This window comes from Scardinius erythrophthalmus, assembly GCF_964197995.2.
Source record: "Scardinius erythrophthalmus genome assembly, chromosome: 23".
Taxonomy (NCBI): Eukaryota; Metazoa; Chordata; class Actinopteri; order Cypriniformes; family Leuciscidae; genus Scardinius; species Scardinius erythrophthalmus.
Genome location: NC_138243.1, coordinates 9858820 through 9875204, shown reverse-complemented (window position 1 = coordinate 9875204; position 16385 = coordinate 9858820). Strand labels below are relative to the sequence as shown.

The following is a 16385-nucleotide window of genomic DNA, read 5'->3' as shown; positions in this document are numbered from 1 at the left end:
TAAGGCTAAAGTTTACATTGGCTTCATAAATTAAACAAAACCAAACACACCTAATGCACATTCATTTTTTTTTCTTGTTTTTTCACAGGTATAACGAAGATTAAGAGGGATATCGTGTTGCTGCCAGTCTTTACCTGTGAATCCTGTGGTGTTTTTTTTTTTTTTTTGACCGCTCGCTTTTCCTAGTTCCTTTTTTTTTTAAAGTCATTGTTCATTTTGCATCAAAACACAGAAGGATAGAATGTACACGGAACATAATTGTTTTATTTGTGTTCATCAACGAGCATAATGGGTTCTTGTTTTCATCATAAAAGCGCAATATATTGTACATAGTTTTAACAATTTTAATAAAAAAAAGTCTGTATAGTGATTCTTTTTTTCATACAGATAAAAAAGTTTTTCTTTTGTGGCATAATAGAGGTACACTTATATTAGTTTTTGGAGATACACAGGAAGCTGTGGTAGCAGCAGAAGCAGTCCAGCCAAGGCAACGTGGGACAGCGTCCATAAACGGACCCCCAGAAAGGGGTATCTGGAGAACATTGAAAAGCAAGGCTACATTCACAGGTTTCCACTCTAGTGGTCTGCCCTCATAGTGGGTCTGAAACCCCTTCGGTTCGTCAGAGCTTAGCTTGGGTTCTCGTAATGATTTCCATTCGTCGGCGTCTCTTGTAAGGTGGTGTGTGGGATCTCGGCCTCTTTCTGAGGTTCGACTTTCTTTTTGAAGAAATCCGACACACAGAAAACCTGTAGGGGTGTGAGAGGAGGTGATGTAATTTAGTGACAGTGGCGGAGCCTGAAATATCAATGTCCTGTTTTAAGAAAATAACACTTGTGTCACTCAAACCCATATTTATCTATTTCCTGTGGAACACAAACACGGTTGCATTGAGGACCTGGGCTGCAGATTTTGACCTTGTTTTGAGCAGTGGAGGACGAAGTACACAAATCAAGTACTTGAGTTAATGTACAGATGCACTAATAAAATCTTGTTCATTTTACATGGTACATTAAAAATCAAGAACTTTTTATTTATTTTGCAAATAGGGAGTAAATGTACTAGCTTAAATAGGTTACAGGTCAAAATGTGTTTGTTTCAAGAGGAACTCTGTGCAAACATACTAGTTTTATAGCATTTGAAAAATAACAGCAGTGGAGATAAATGGGCATTAATTTGCAAAGTTTTTAGAACCTAAAGCATGCTTAAACAAGCTCACCCCTTTACAGTAGGTTTAGGTCAGAAACAGTTCTAAATATGATTTTATTAACAACAATAAATCCTAAAATTCGGCATTTGTAACTTTTCTTGCTGTTAGTCACGTGCACTCAAGCTCCAAGGGTCTCCGCTCTGACCAGATCACTTGATTCAGTGAGTTGTTGACTCGAGAACCGATGCGAACTCGTGAAAAGAATCGCGCTCGTTCACGTCTCGGAGCGGGTGACGAATTCTTCGGTTCAGACTAACGAGGAACATGTTTTTATAAAATGTAGTGGAGTAAAAAGTATGATATAATACTTTGGAATGTAGTGAATTCAAATCTTTCCAAAATACAGATACCTGAAAAATTAACTTAAGTACAGAAACAAAGTAAAAAATACTTTTTGTAAGTGTTTTGGCCGTTCATTTGCACGACAACAGCGCTTTGGGGGCCTAAAAATGCAATCTTTTGAAAACCTGTTTCAAAGTGCAAGTTTATGAAAACGATACTGTTATTCTCTGTGTAAACTACTACAACTTGAATTTGTGAAAATGGTGACGTCATGCACATGCGTATTATATGTTCAGTCTATAGGTGCGTAGTGTTTCTTTACAAAGTTACATCGCCACCTACTGGCCTGGCATGAATAATAGTTTTTTAATCGTTTTTGCGGAACTGTGTGAATGGGTATCGTTTTGACAACATAGTTGTATGTACTGTACATGAACCTACAATAAAAATGTAAGCTAATGCAAAAATAAAATAATAATAAAAATAATAAAATCAATTAAAATAATACTGATTCTGTTACACGGAGATTACACAGTCATAAATGTGAGGACAAGTGACTTAATTTTTGGGTGTACTTTGGTCAATTTGCGGTTAATCACTCACCACTAGTAAAGCCACGATGGCTCCTTGTATGAGGCCTGTGAGCACATCACTCCAGTGGTGTTTGTAGTCTGACACACGGGACAGTCCTGTATAGATGGAGGCGGCGATCAGGAAGAACTGGAGCGTGGGTCGAAGGAGCCGTGCCCAGTCAGCTTGCATTCTTGCTTGAAGATAAAGCTTTGAGAAAGAAAGGCTGTTCAAGCTCAATAGAATATGAGAGCAGTTTCAAATATGATGCCTGCTAAACTCACAGCACATGTGATTTGATGATCTCATTAACATTCTCATGTTTATTTCAGCAAGTGTTGTGTGTGTGTGTATTGTTTGTTATTACAGATACCATGCAACAAATTTTTTCCTGTTTATGAAGTGGCTAATTTTTCTTATCTAATGCTCAAGGGAAGTGTACCCAAAATGCTGGCATGACACATCAAAGCTGCCACATTCATCCGCTCCATCAACAAAGTAAATACTTCCTTTAACAGGAACCAAGTCAAGTAATTTTAGTTGACTATGCTGAGCTTCCAAGAAATGTAGATTATCCTTAAATTTTAATCATCATGCGATCACATTACAGGTCTTGTTGTCAAATTCATTACTCATTTAGAGGTTTGATGGAGTGATCCGAGTAGAACGATAGTTTGCAACAAGGAGTCAATGTGGGCAAAACACGGGCTGTTTAACTACCACTACATGTAGACGTGCTTGTGCAACTGTTTTGAAAACCTAAAATCAAAGCTGACATTTGTTTAGCAACTCTTAACACAAACTAAGGATTACTTTGACAAGTTGATGGGACGAAATCCCCCACGCTGGGCAAAGATTCCCAGAAATCTTTGGAGATCTCTAAAAATACCTCCTTTAAAAAGTGTACACAAGCTCAAGAATCGTTTCTGGTTTAGATTTATGTGGTTAATGCTTGTAATCTAAATTTGAACGTGGTTAGGCAGTTCATTTCCTTATCGAGGGGTCATTTTAACGCAAAAAATAGTACAATGTTATCTTTCTGAGTGGTGCTGAACATTGACCCCGGGTCAGATGTGCTGTGAACTTTGGCTGCATGTCTTTAAAGCTTGTACTCCCTTGATAAGATTATAGTAGGTTGCGTTTGCTAACTAGGCTGTAATGGAGAAGTTAAGCAGAATGACATAATAATCCTTAAAGATTGCTTTACTGAATCAATACACTGCACTGTGACATAATGGGGATTTTCCAATGGAAAAATCTATGTTGTAAAACAAATCTACATACATTTATCCCATTTCCTGGTCACTATTCACTGGACCAGTTTGGTTCTGGGTTGTTATTCGGTTATGTAACATTGTGGTTTAAATGTTAACTGATTAATCAAGGACATCAGTACTGCATACAGTGCAAGAATACTCTATAGAATTGAGAACAAAGTTTAATTTAAATGGATAGTCCACACAAAAATTATTATTCCATCATCATTTACTCATCCTCTTGTTGTTTCAAACCTGCACTCCTTTTTATATTTATCATAACAGATGTTCTGAAGAATAATTAAACTGTTTGTTCATTAAATGAAAGTCAGTGGGGTCCAAAATACCATTGGGCCCTATTGACTTTCATTGTATGGGATATAAAATGAGAATAATGAAAATACACTTACTGCCAGGAACAACATGCAGTACATGGAGAAAGAGGAGTGACCCGAGTAGAACGAGAGTCTGCAAAACAAAAAATAATCAATGTGGGTAACGCAGAAGGCCTGTTAACTACTTAATACATGTAAACATGTGCTTGTGCAACAGCATGAAGCCTTTAAGTCGAAGCTGACATTTGTTTTGCAACTCTGTAAAAACAAAATAACAATTACTTTGACAAAAGGAATCTTAACACTGAACCCCAGGCTGGGTGAAGATTTACATTGTCCCATTTGGTCCCATAAAACAGTCCTTTTACAAAAAGTAAGCACACACACACACACACACACACCCTTTTCCGGGTGATAAAGGCATGCTTGGGGGAGACGTGTGTTGACCGGTGGGGTCGGGGCAGAGGAAGTACGGAAAGCGTCAGAGAGGGAGGGTGGTCTGGCTTTCCGGCAGGCTTTTGTGTGTTCCTGTTTACTTAAGGTTAGACCACTTGTCGACTAGGAGTATCCGCCTAGTGAATGACGGCAAATAAATCTGGAAAAATACAAGCAGCACAGAACTGACTGCCATAGTCAACCACTGCGAACATGATGAGGCCAGATCTTCAATATTCCTGCTGATTGAATTACAGATCCAGTCATGAGACAAAGTAGAGCTAAAGTGAATTATCTGTGAGGCGGAGAAGCTACAATAAAGCATTGCAGACTGAATGTGACTGATCTGCATGAGGACAAAACTGCACTAAAGGGCAACAGACTCATAGAAATGAAGACATGCTTCAGATATTTGAACTGTTTTACTTGACCTAGAGGACTCTCTCACTCCTTTTACAAGCAAATATACTTGCTTGCCTAGTGAGAAGATCCCTTTTTCCAGAGGAGAACACTCCCGTGTGAAAGGTGATCCGGGTTATTCTGGGCTCAGACCCATACTGCTCGTTATTTGTTCTATAAATGGCATCGTCTCCTAGGCAAACACTAGACAACCACTAAAGAGGTGAGAGAGATGGGAACCACACCTATGTTAAATGAGAGCATTCTGAGAGGTCCTGGGATTCTGCTGGCCTTGAGTCTGTCCCAAGAACCCAAAAAGAAACCCTGCATGCTCTGAAATGGTTTACCACAGGATTAGAGACCACTACAGTGTGTGAACCACAGATTTCCACCAAGAGCCTGGGTGGTCAACTGACCCAAAGGGTTCACAATAAACGTTTCAGAAGAAGCCCTTCATTTCAATGTTAATGAGGGAGTTTCTTCTCAATGCCAGATACAAAGAACTCATGGCACACTTGAGAACACAACTGAACTGGTTCTGCTAATAAGACACTTTCCTGTAAATCTTTACAACTATGCCTAATTCCATGTAGAATCCATCTGTCCAAAAATGTTCTGACGCCAAGTCATTTTAAGGGACAGGCTTGTCTAATAATGTATGCAGATGCAGGCTAGACTGGTTAGGAAGTTTCCAGGATGGAACCAGATTAAAGAACAAATTTGAAGGATTCCTACTTCCACCTCAAGGACAAACTTCCCTTTCTTACAACAACTCTCAAATCCAGAGCAGGATACGCAATAGTCCAGGGGTGTCCAATTCTGCTCCTGAAGGGCCTGCAGAGTTTAGCGCCATCACACCAGCCTAGATGTTTCTAGTGATCCTCAAGAACTTGGTTTAGCTGGTTCAGATGTGGTTAATTAGGGATAGTGCTAAACTCTGCTAGAAGTTGGCCCTCCAGGAGAAATATTGGACAACCCTGCAGTAGTGTGTCTCGTCCTTCTGATGAGACATTAAACCGAGTTCCTGACTCTTTGTGGTCATTAAAGATTCCAGGATGTCCTTCGCAAAAAAGTAGGGGTGTAACCAGGCAATCCAGGCAAAATTTGTCCATTGGCCTCTGTCCATCATCATGGTCTCCTAATCATACTGTATACTGATTAGCTTCATCACTCCACTGAAAAGCTGTTGTGTGGTAGGCGTTCTGGCTCAACATGGCTGCCGTCGCATCATTCAGGTGGATGCTGCACATTGGTGGTGGTTGAGGAGATTCCCCCTTCCATATGTAAAGTACTTTGAGTGCAGAGAAAAGCGCTATATAAATGTATCAGATTAATTAATTTATGAATTAAGGGAGGGGTGTCCAATCACACTTCTGGAGTGTCTTCTCCCTGCAAAGTTTCTCTCCAACCCCCCAAATGTACCTGACCCAACTAATCACTGACCAACAAATCAAGGTCTTTGATCAAGGTCTAGGTTCATTGGAAACTTCCAGGCCTGCGTTTCCCAAAAGCATCGTAAGCGTAAGTTGATCGCAGAACAATTACCACAAATGGTCTCTACGATCAACTTAGGCTTACGATGCTTTTGGGAAACGCAGCCCAGGGAGAAATGTTAGAGCAGGTCAGAGCTAAACTCTGCAGGAAAGTGGCCCTCCAAGAGCAAGACTGGCAAGCCCTGTGAAGAATGGTGAACTAGTGAACCTAAAGGAAGTGTTACCTACCTTCCCTCATTGACCTTGGTTGCGTCCCCAGTACAGATGTAGTCCACAATGTAAGCCCCTCCTGTGCAGTTGATCTGTGACCAGTCCGGTTTGCACACATCCAGGAAGTGTGGCCGCAGTCGGCCAATTGAATACTTGGCAATGTCAGTGAGTGATTGGCTCATGGCGGCACCAAACACAAAGGTGCCAATGGCCTTATAGATACAGGCCACATAACTGTTGCAGAAAGACTTTGATTTGATGCAGTTTAGATAGACTGAAAGGCACTCCCCTATGATCATCTGTGATGGGAGAGGAAGCAATGAAGCATTACTTTTCTTTGTTCTGGTGAAGTCAATAATTTTGTTACAACCAGTTACAGATTTGTAATATGAGGATATTTGAGGATTGTTTCTCACAAGGATGTCCACACGTACAAGAATAGAAGACAAGATCGAACAGTAGAAGCACTTGACAATGCAGCTATCACAGGAATTTCCCTAAAATGTCCCTAACATCACAGTTACCCATGTTTGCATTGCCTCCTTTAGAGGTTATCCCTGTTGGCCTCGATCAGAGTAGACACCATATTTAATTTGACGTTAACAAGGCTGTGAGGGATGGGACAACAGTACAACCAGATAAATCTAGTTCGAATCTAATCAACTGAACAATCAAGAATGAAGTACACACCAGTACAACTTACTGAATGGACTGTACTTCCGTCTCTCTCGTTATATGGTGTCTACTAGGGCTGCACGATATTGAAGAAAAATGCAGATAACTCATTAAATAATGCGATATTCGATATGCGATACGATAATGCTTAAAGTGTGTAAAATAAACTTAAATTATCTTTAAAATATATTTAAAATTATAAAACCTACATACGTGTTTCACATTATTTTTGTGACAAGAAAACATCCCTACAACTCCTGACAGTGACCAGCAGTGTTTTACTGTAGCATAAGAAGTGTTTATTTAACAACAGAAACTGAATAATCAAATGTAAAAATAAACACTGCTTAGTTTTCACTGTAAGAATTAAATATATACTGATTCTTATTAAAGCTACTAAAGTCAGCCAAGAGCATATCGCGCATATATGCATATCGCGATATATACATTTGTGATATTTCGATAATTTCGATATATTGTGCAGCCCTAGTGTCTACACTGACCTCGGTCTAGTGACGGTAATACAGTTTTAGTTTCTCTAAACGGCAAAAAAAAAGAAGCATTTGTCCCTGTAGTTTTGAGGAGTTTTATTATATATATATATATATATATATATATATATATATATATATATATATATATATATATATATATATATATATATATATATATATATATATATATATATATATAATGCATATTAAGATGATACAATTTGTTGTGCTTTCTTTTTACCCTTACTTTACTAAAATATGCAGGTTAAAATACATAGAACTCTACATTTTCAAAATATACATTAGCAGTAACCTAAATCAAACGTTTTTTAAAAACATTATGGCAGAGGGACATGTGCTTTGAGCTCACATGGGTGACTGTGAGGTTATACAGATGTGAATGTGTGTATAAGTATGTATATAATGTTAACCATAATAGGTAAGCTCAGTTTAAACATGTTTTTCTAATACCCTTAAAAGGACAATGTTGAAATTGTAGATGGTATCACACAAGATAAAAAGCCTGCATTAAAGAAACAGCTATAAGATGTAACCACAGAGAGTGTCTCCAACTCTAGTCTAAACGTCTCACCACAAGACTGTCTGTGGTATAAGAGAGAATATATGTGGGTGGAAGACCAGAAAACATTGTTTCCACTTAAGTACTTTAAAGTCAAATATGGCTTCAATTGCAAATGTTAGTTCACCCAAAAATAATTTCAACACATTTGAGTACCTTTCTTTCAAGGGACAATTGGAGAAATTGACAAGAATGCTCATCTTTTCCAAACACTGAAAGAACACAGAAACTGTCAGGACTCAAAAAGAACCATAAAAGCAGTCCATGTGACTCCAAGGCCCTGTTATTAAGACACCTGGTATTAAGATGCGTTTTGGTCGATCTGATCAGAAGTAGACGACTCTAAATACAAGTGTAATCTTGGTCAAAAACGTTTTGAGCTTGGCCACTTTTGACCACTTCCAGAGGTAGTCGAAAACACATCAGATCGGATTGCTTTCATAATGTGAATGCTCATGAGGTCGAATGCGTTCGAACAGCCACAAAAGACCATCTTCTCTCCGCCTACTGACCGAACGCGAAAACATTATGGGAAGCGCGCTAGCCAGACGGGATTTAAACTTTGTCAGCTGAAGACCCAAGTTTGGTTTGAAGACAAAAAACATACCAAGCACAATGTTCTCTCACCATTCCTGATTTCTAACACACACTCGCAGCGTTTAGCTGGTCTTGCGGCTGTCAGAGCAGAAATGAAAGCTGCTGCTCTCCGTATGTTTTTTCGTCGTCTCCGGACGTGTTCATATGTAAATTTTGCTAACTTATTTTATACCCTCCCCTCGAAAAAAACAGGACAGATGTGGTTGAAAGTGGACAAAAGAGATGGATGTAAACAGCTATGTGTCTTCCTCTTCTACTAATGATCAGATCAACCCAAACGCATCTTAATACCAGGTGTAAACAGATATTCCAAGATTTCAATGTGCGCAGTTATTAATGTCACACATTTGTTGCAAGTTTGAAGTCACAACGCCTCGTAACAAGTAATAAAGAATTCAGTGAATAAATTAAATTTCGGTTCTGTTCCTCACACAAAGCTACTGTATGACTTCAGATGACTTGGAATACAGCACATGAGCCAGATGTAGCACTTTTGACACTTTTCTTTGGACCTTGACAGCTTCTGGTCACTGTATGCTTTGATTGGACAGAATGAAATCGCTTCAAAGCATCTCATTTTGAGTTCAACAGAAAAAAGTACATTATACAGGTTTGGAACAGGGTGACTAAACGATGACAGAACGTTCATATGTGATTGAACGATCCCTTTAAGCCTCTATCTACAGGACTGCGTGTCCTTTGTACTGTGGTTAGATCTTAAAGTTCTGTTTCTTAAGCTGGCATGAGAACAGTCGTACTGACCAGAGAAGCACACAAAATTAGAGGCACAATGAGAGGAGAGAGGGGTGAGCTGTAAGTAACAAACAGACGGGCACTTACAGAAATCACAGTGATAGGAATCATTACTCCTCCTACTAACTGATAGGAAATGGTGTCTTCTTTATATGGGTACTTGATAGAGTCATCGTTACAGAAAAATCCTCGTTTGAATGTTTTGTGTTGTATATTGAGTATTGCGAATGGGAGTCCAACTAGCAAAAAAAGAAGCATTGAGAGAGAAAAAAAAACAAAGGTTAAAAGTGTGCTTCGTACCCTATTCTCCCCAATTCAAGCAAATGGCGTTCTCCTCAGGGAGGTGCTCGTACAGAAAGGAAAGCTGTGGGTTAGACAGACATTAGATTTTCTTCTTGAACACATAATGAACAAAGGGTTAGAAAATGGCGTGGTGTGGTGTGGCAGCCCCGGCTGAATTTAGCTAAAAGTTACACTTTGTCTTTGCATAATGCAGGCTATTCTTGTTAAAATGCGTTTTATTGCTTTGTTTTCTTTCTCCGTTGGTTTTGAGGTCAACAGGGGAAGTGGAATGTGCCAAAAATAGCTCAAATTATTCAACAGCACGCTATGGTGATGGGTAGATCTTGTCAAAACATTGAGTATTTGTATGTCAGGACATTCTGATCAACAGATGGTGTGAAATCTTTCTCTCTCTCTCAAGCCCTGTTCACAACTGACAGCAATTTTATTGCTTGAGGTTGCTGACATGGTTTTCCATGCATCATTTTATTATATCACTGTATGTGGGCAGAGTCAATCATATTGAACACCATAAACACTTACAGTAAAATTAAGTTCTGTCTTATCAAGTCATGACTACAGTATATCCCAGGAGACAGATCATGTGAGCTTCACTTTCTACCACTGGTAGTCGCCACATTCCCTTAACACTGACGATGAATGCTGAACACTGGGTCGCTTTATAATTTTCCAAGTGTGAACAAGGCTTTAGTCCCTAAATATGCCTTTCCTGTGGTTTTTCACACCATCATGTTATAAAAGAGCTTTTAAATGCTGCTCCACCACAGTTAAACATTAAAGTGGCAACATAAACATCAGAAAAGCGCAGAGAGGGCGACCGTGGTAAGACCGGCAGAAACTTTACAAGCCTGTTGGGGACATGAAGGTTACTCAAGCGTGGCAGCAAAGCATGTGGTAGAGATTAAGACATTTACCCAACATGCAGTGAATATGGTCTGCTGAGACATTTGTGTGCGTGTGAACGTCCATGAACCGCTCAATCTGCCATGTGGATCAGAGCAGGTTACCTGAAGCCTCCTAACATTACACCGTATCTTCTTGCTATCTTCGGTGAAAGCTGCATTGTCATGGTCTGTAATGTGCTGTCTGAACGTATAGGATTTCAGAGTCATTGGGAGCATCGGTGTAACATTCACGGCGGACGGATCGCTCGTTTAGATCATCATTTTCATGCAGCCTGAACCGACTTGGCAGGCGAGTGGAAGCTGAGGGCCGCTTACGTAGAGGTCAAACCCAAATCTTGCACTATGGGAAGTTTGAGGTTTTCTCAATCATGAGGGTGATGTCATTTGGGGTTAATCAAGGAAAGTATTGCTGAAACTTTTGGAGAAATGTCTTAAAGGCAAAACTGTGGCATCTGTGCTCCAGAAGATATTAACTATCCACTGTTATCACATTCCAGACAGATCACAATATCCCAGATACGCCTTCAATCGGGGCGAGTTTTGTTGATTTTTTTTGCCGAATTTTGAGTTAAAACTGTTTTGATGCAAATATTTATGTCAATAAACTTGACATAAAAGCATGACCATGAGTACTTGACTTGTGTGACTAAATGGTGACCCTTCCTAAACATATTCAGGATGTTTCTGTGGTTTGGTGGGTAAACCCAAGAAACTGCTGCCTAATTTGAAAAAAAAAAAAAAAAAAAACAGCAGTGGATTAAAGGAGGGTGCGTTTCAATTCAAACCCCAAAATACCTCAAACCTGAGCTAATCTGAAACAGCTAAAGGCAATTTCTTGTACTTGGTGGACATCCTTGGCTAAGAAGTTGATGACAAGCAACATGCCCAGAGTATCCCTATTAGAGCTGCCGAAATCAATCCCAACACGATGTCTACACCGTACACAAGTAGTCCATCACAATACACAGTCTACATTGGAAGTGTCTTTTATGTCACACCTTTAGTTTATGGTTTCTATCTTTGACGTACACCAGTATTTTATTTTCCCCAGTTGTCTGAAATGGAATAATTTTATTTACAAAAGATGAATATTATTTGTTATGTATGTAAATAACTTCTGAATGAGCCAGCTTGTTAAGTCTCTGACCTGTCAGCTTTTGTTTTTAACTGTATGCATGCATATCATGTTTTTTTTTCACATTTACAAAGAAATTAGTTTTGCTCATGTTTAATATATAAGGCCTAGTGTTATGATGGGTAAGTAACACTGGTCCTCGTTTTTTAAACACAAGTAGACAGTGTTTCTTTGTAAATACGTAAAAATCATTCTTAAATTAATTGTAGCTTTTGATGTAAATTAGGGCTGATAATTATTTTTATATTATGGGTGATCATCAATAAATTGCCTGATATTAAAATTCAAAAATATTTTGTCTAAATAAAATAAAAAAAATAACTAAAAACAATTGTTGTGAATGCTACAGTACATGTGAATCTAGGCGGCACAATGTTATAATGTGCAATATAAAAATTGGAACATTAAAATTATTAACATTTAAATTATTGATTGATTAAAAAAAAAACTATTAACTTTGTAAATAAAAAATAATGGAAATGTGCATGCACTAATAAATGTCCAATATCAAATAATGTGCATCTAAAATTGCCCAATAACAGATACTACACTGATATACTGTGCGTCCCTAAAGAGTTCACACAGAAATTTGCTCTCCACATGTATTAAGTGTAACCTTATTTTGCTATTATAAAATAACCTATGCAAAGTTAAGGAATTAGAATTTTCAGTGTAGGCTTGAGCCCACAGCTGACTCCTCCTTTGATACTTCCAGTGTAGACAACCTCAGTGGACAGTGGTCTCTCTCTTCCAGTGTAGACACAATGTTAGACGGCCTGATGCGATCACAGATAAAGTGACTTGAACAGCTGCTTTCAATCCACCAAACAAAGCTCTACTGAAATTGCAGTTTGCACCTGTTCAGTGGTCAGGAGTCTTGTTGAAACAGCTGCTATTCGGTGTCTATTTGACTGTTTGTTCATTTACAATGAAGGGCCACTTCCTGTGACTGCAATAGTCAATTAAACTCTCAAGATGAATTCCTTGAAACAAGCTCGAGTGCACTACAGACTTTTGAGGGAGGACGCTGGGCATGTAGTGTGTATATGCTACTGTCTCTGGGATTACTTACACTACATATGGGAAGTGTGAAGCCCACTGTGTAGAGCACAGTGGAGGTGACGGTGCTGGAGTGGAAGGGATAGCTGATGCTCTCGTCATTACAGAAAAAGCCCCGCTGATACGGTTTGATTTTACCCAGGTTAAACGCTGCAAGCGGGAGGCCGGCTGTAGGTAAAGAAGGGTTAACAATGGGTTAACAACTCCATAAAGGGTCTACCAACCAATCAAACGCAAGGGCTGATTTCCAGTGTTGATGATTGGCTGCTGCCACCTAAGAGATAAGAATTACATAATGGATATGGGATCATAATGAGAAAGCTTGTTCAGAAAAGACAGGTGGTGTACTAGACTTAGGGGCTCTTGTTTACACAACACCGTTTTCAACTGAAACGGAAAACTTTGTAAGCGTTTTGGCCGTTCATTTACACGACAACAGCGTTTTGGTGGCCTGAAAATGCTAACTTTCAGTTATTGAAAACGATACCGTTATTATCTCCGTGTAAACTCCAAAAGCATGAATTTGTGAAAACGGGGACATCATGCGTTTACGTGTTCAGTCTATAGGTGTGTAGTGTTTCTTTACAAAGTGACATCGCCATCTACTGGCCTGGCATGAATAATACAGCGTTTTTAGTCGTTTTCACAGATCTGTGTGAACGGGATCATTTTGACAATGCAAAGGAAAAACTTTTCCGTTTTTAGTACATCATTGTCGTGTAAACCTACTCTTGGAATATCTGTTATTTTGACGTGAAATATGTAAAGCCAACAGTGATGACAGTTTTACAAGGGGTCAATGACATGTATTTATGTATTATATTTTTGAATGGTGCTAATTTCATAATCCATCTTCCAAATCCAAGGGCTAAATTGACCACAGCCACACTTCAAACACTTATTTTCCAATGTAAATGCTTTCTGTCATCCTTTCTTAGTGCCCGTACCAGACACATTGCTATTGTCACCTACAGCCTCTTAAATTTTAGCTGACGCTAATGTCTTTATCTATCCCGTATTGCACTAATGCGACCTGACGGTTTAAAGTCTAACATGAGAGCTCATATGTAAACTTTGAGTCCTCTATAGCCACGGGCTATTGTTGCAAACCATCATGGGAAAACAACACAAACCCTCATTCATAGAACCTGAGGCTCCTCTCCCAGTAAAGACTATGGGTCTGTTACTGACGCTGAGTGCATGTGACATACGCACACGTATAGATAAAGCTGGCTGCTCAAGCCTGAAAGAAGGAAGAGCTGAACTGAGGTAAAACTTAATTGTTCTGAGATCCACTGAAGCCTCATTGTAAATGCCAAAAGGGCGAAACCAACACTAGTGGGACGGTCTTCTGTGTTTAAACTCATCAGTTCTGATCTGCTCTTCTGTGTGTAGAGTCTCACAGTTTGAGTTTAGGTGATACCAGTGGTATATGTAAATATACATTTGCGAATGCAAAAACCCATAAGGCTTCCCTGTAAAGAAGAAAGACACGTGACACACGAGTGTGACAGCTTTTATGACAGCCATAAAAGCTACTTTTAAATGAGAAAAATAACCAGCATATGTGTTGGGATATTATACTTTATCATCCTTAATAATAATGCTTATAAAATGCTGACTAAAATCATTCCTCCATCTTGGTACAAAGGACAAGAATGAACATCCCTCATATGACTCAGATGGCTACTTTGTGGAAAGTCCAATCTGTTTGTTCTTTGTGTAAAAATCTCCAAGTGCGTGGGGAAAAAAATACAGATCAAAACTTCCATCGTAAATTCTGTAAGACTCAGTAGCCTGTTGGGGACCAAATAGATTAAGCTTATAATAATTAAGAATTATATTACACGGTTCCCACATATTTTGACCAATGAATTTCCATGAAGTGTTCAGTCAGTTGTTATTATTTGAATAAGGATTTAAAAATCATTATTATGTGATATAAGGGAGACCGGGGCTAGTTGCTAAATTGAACTGTTCTCAGGAAAATGGAAAATTCTCTGAGAGAATGAGGGGTAGTAGGCTATATATTACACTACCATGCAATAATAGCCTATACATTATTACAGTAGAGTAGGCCTAGATGGGTTGCTGTTTAAAAAAGCTAAGAGCGGTTTGAAAGGATTTTCAGTTGAGTTTCACGTGCCATTGTTGTGCATAAGAGAATCTCTGCATAAAGGTAACGCCCTGTTATTAGGGAAAAGTTGATAACGCAAGATGAGTGTATGACGAGGGCTCCCGTGTGCATTATGACGCACATTATATGTGTCTTACGAGGTTATTGTGTAATTGAGTAGGAAACTGTTGCAATGTTGAATACCATGCAATTAAAAAACGTGCATGGCAACATCTAAAACAACTGACACGTCCAGATACGCCTTTAGTGTATATTTATGCCTTTAAAATCTTTCTGAACAGCACTTCTGAACGCATAAACAGGTTATATTTGTCACTCCGCTATACTGCAGTCAAAACAATATCGATCCAAATTAATTAAATAAAAAGTAGGCTACATTAACGTACTTAACAAAATGATGCTTACCGAGTATTAGGCACGCGATGTCAAGCAACATAAAGGGGATTCCTCTGGTTTCGAACATGGTGTCAGTGTCCTTCTGTGTGTCAGCTATGAAGATAAAGGGTTTATTTAAGGCGTCCTCCTCGGTGTTCCCACAGTAAACAGCCTAACGGAGAGTCCACCTCTAGAGCTCTGCTGAAAGAGACGCGCACTAACGCGAGCACACACACTCTTAACATTGACTGCGTAATGACGACAAGTAATCAGCCGGAGAGGAGGTAGAGCGAGCTACTTGGTTGTAGTTCCTTAGATAAGATGACCATTTCACCGCATGAGGTTGAGAATAAGCGATGGCGAGCCGGTATATTGATGTCTCGGGTGTCTTCGGACTCACTGCCAGTGCAGAGAGCTTCAGCGAGCTGTCATGACGGACAACAGCTGAGGATTAGTACAGCCAATCGCGTCTCTCAGCATTAGCCACGCCCCTTCTGACCACGCCCATCCGCGCATATAATTTAATCTAATTAATCTAATCTTGAGTAGTGAGAAACGACCGCAGTCGATCTAAGAAAAAATATACATAAACCTACTTAGCAGTTTTGGTTGTAAAGAATTACTAAAGTAATTAATTACTGTCATTTGATTACTTTTCCCTTGAAAAAGTAAAGTAAGAGATTTTTTTTTTTTCTAATGCAAATGTATTAAATGGTAGCCTACTGTAGACTAAAACAATCTAGCCTTAGCCTTTATAAAACAATAGTGGATTTAACATCAAAATGTAACGTCTAATGATCAAATGTATGTTTTCAATGTAACCTTCGTTTAAATACGTTGGTCGGTTCAAGAATAATTTAAGCAATTTTATTTTATTTATTTTAATTAAAAGTGCCGTTTCATGTCTATCCTTGTATTGTTCAACTGGTCGAGGTTAATATAGGATTTAGAAAGTAATAAGTTTACTTTTTAGAGAGAATTACAAGAGTAATCCAATTACACGGTTGAACAGTAATTAATAGCTGTGATGCCACGATACCAAAAATCGAGTAGAGTCGATACCGATACCACCAAAAGTAGCCTCAACATTTACTTTAAAAACACTATGTATGTTTTTATGAGGTAGCTTATTTTGTTGCAATAGTCAGAAATAAAACAAGAATTAGAACATTAGAAGCAGTAGC

At 38.8% G+C, this 16385-nt stretch overlaps 2 protein-coding genes across 3 annotated transcripts in view; one reads left to right on the top strand and one right to left on the bottom strand.

Moving 5' to 3' along the window:
* mtrex (Mtr4 exosome RNA helicase) overlaps window positions 1-389 on the top strand; it is a 39567-nt gene extending 39178 nt beyond the window's left edge. Inside the window, exon 27 of the mRNA XM_081353794.1 lies at window positions 89-389. Within this exon, the coding sequence (XP_081209920.1) occupies window positions 89-104 (16 nt within the window). The 3' untranslated portion in view covers window positions 105-389. The remainder of the gene's footprint in view (window positions 1-88) is intronic.
* On the bottom strand, window positions 245-15647 carry plpp1a (phospholipid phosphatase 1a). 2 transcript variants are annotated; one of them, XM_081353796.1, is made up of 6 exons: window positions 15232-15647; window positions 12703-12857; window positions 6207-6487; window positions 3727-3784; window positions 2094-2270; window positions 245-747 (listed from the first exon to the last, which is right to left on the bottom strand). In XM_081353796.1, exons 1-6 carry the CDS (start codon window positions 15287-15289, stop codon window positions 628-630), a joined length of 849 nt encoding a protein of 282 aa, XP_081209922.1. In that variant the 5' UTR covers window positions 15290-15647; the 3' UTR covers window positions 245-627. The 2 variants fall into 2 exon arrangements, with proteins under 2 accessions (XP_081209922.1, XP_081209923.1); XM_081353797.1 differs by lacking the exon at window positions 12703-12857 and adding an exon at window positions 9375-9526 and having other exon boundaries at window positions 15232-15643.
* Between the last annotated feature and the right edge of the window lie 738 nt (window positions 15648-16385).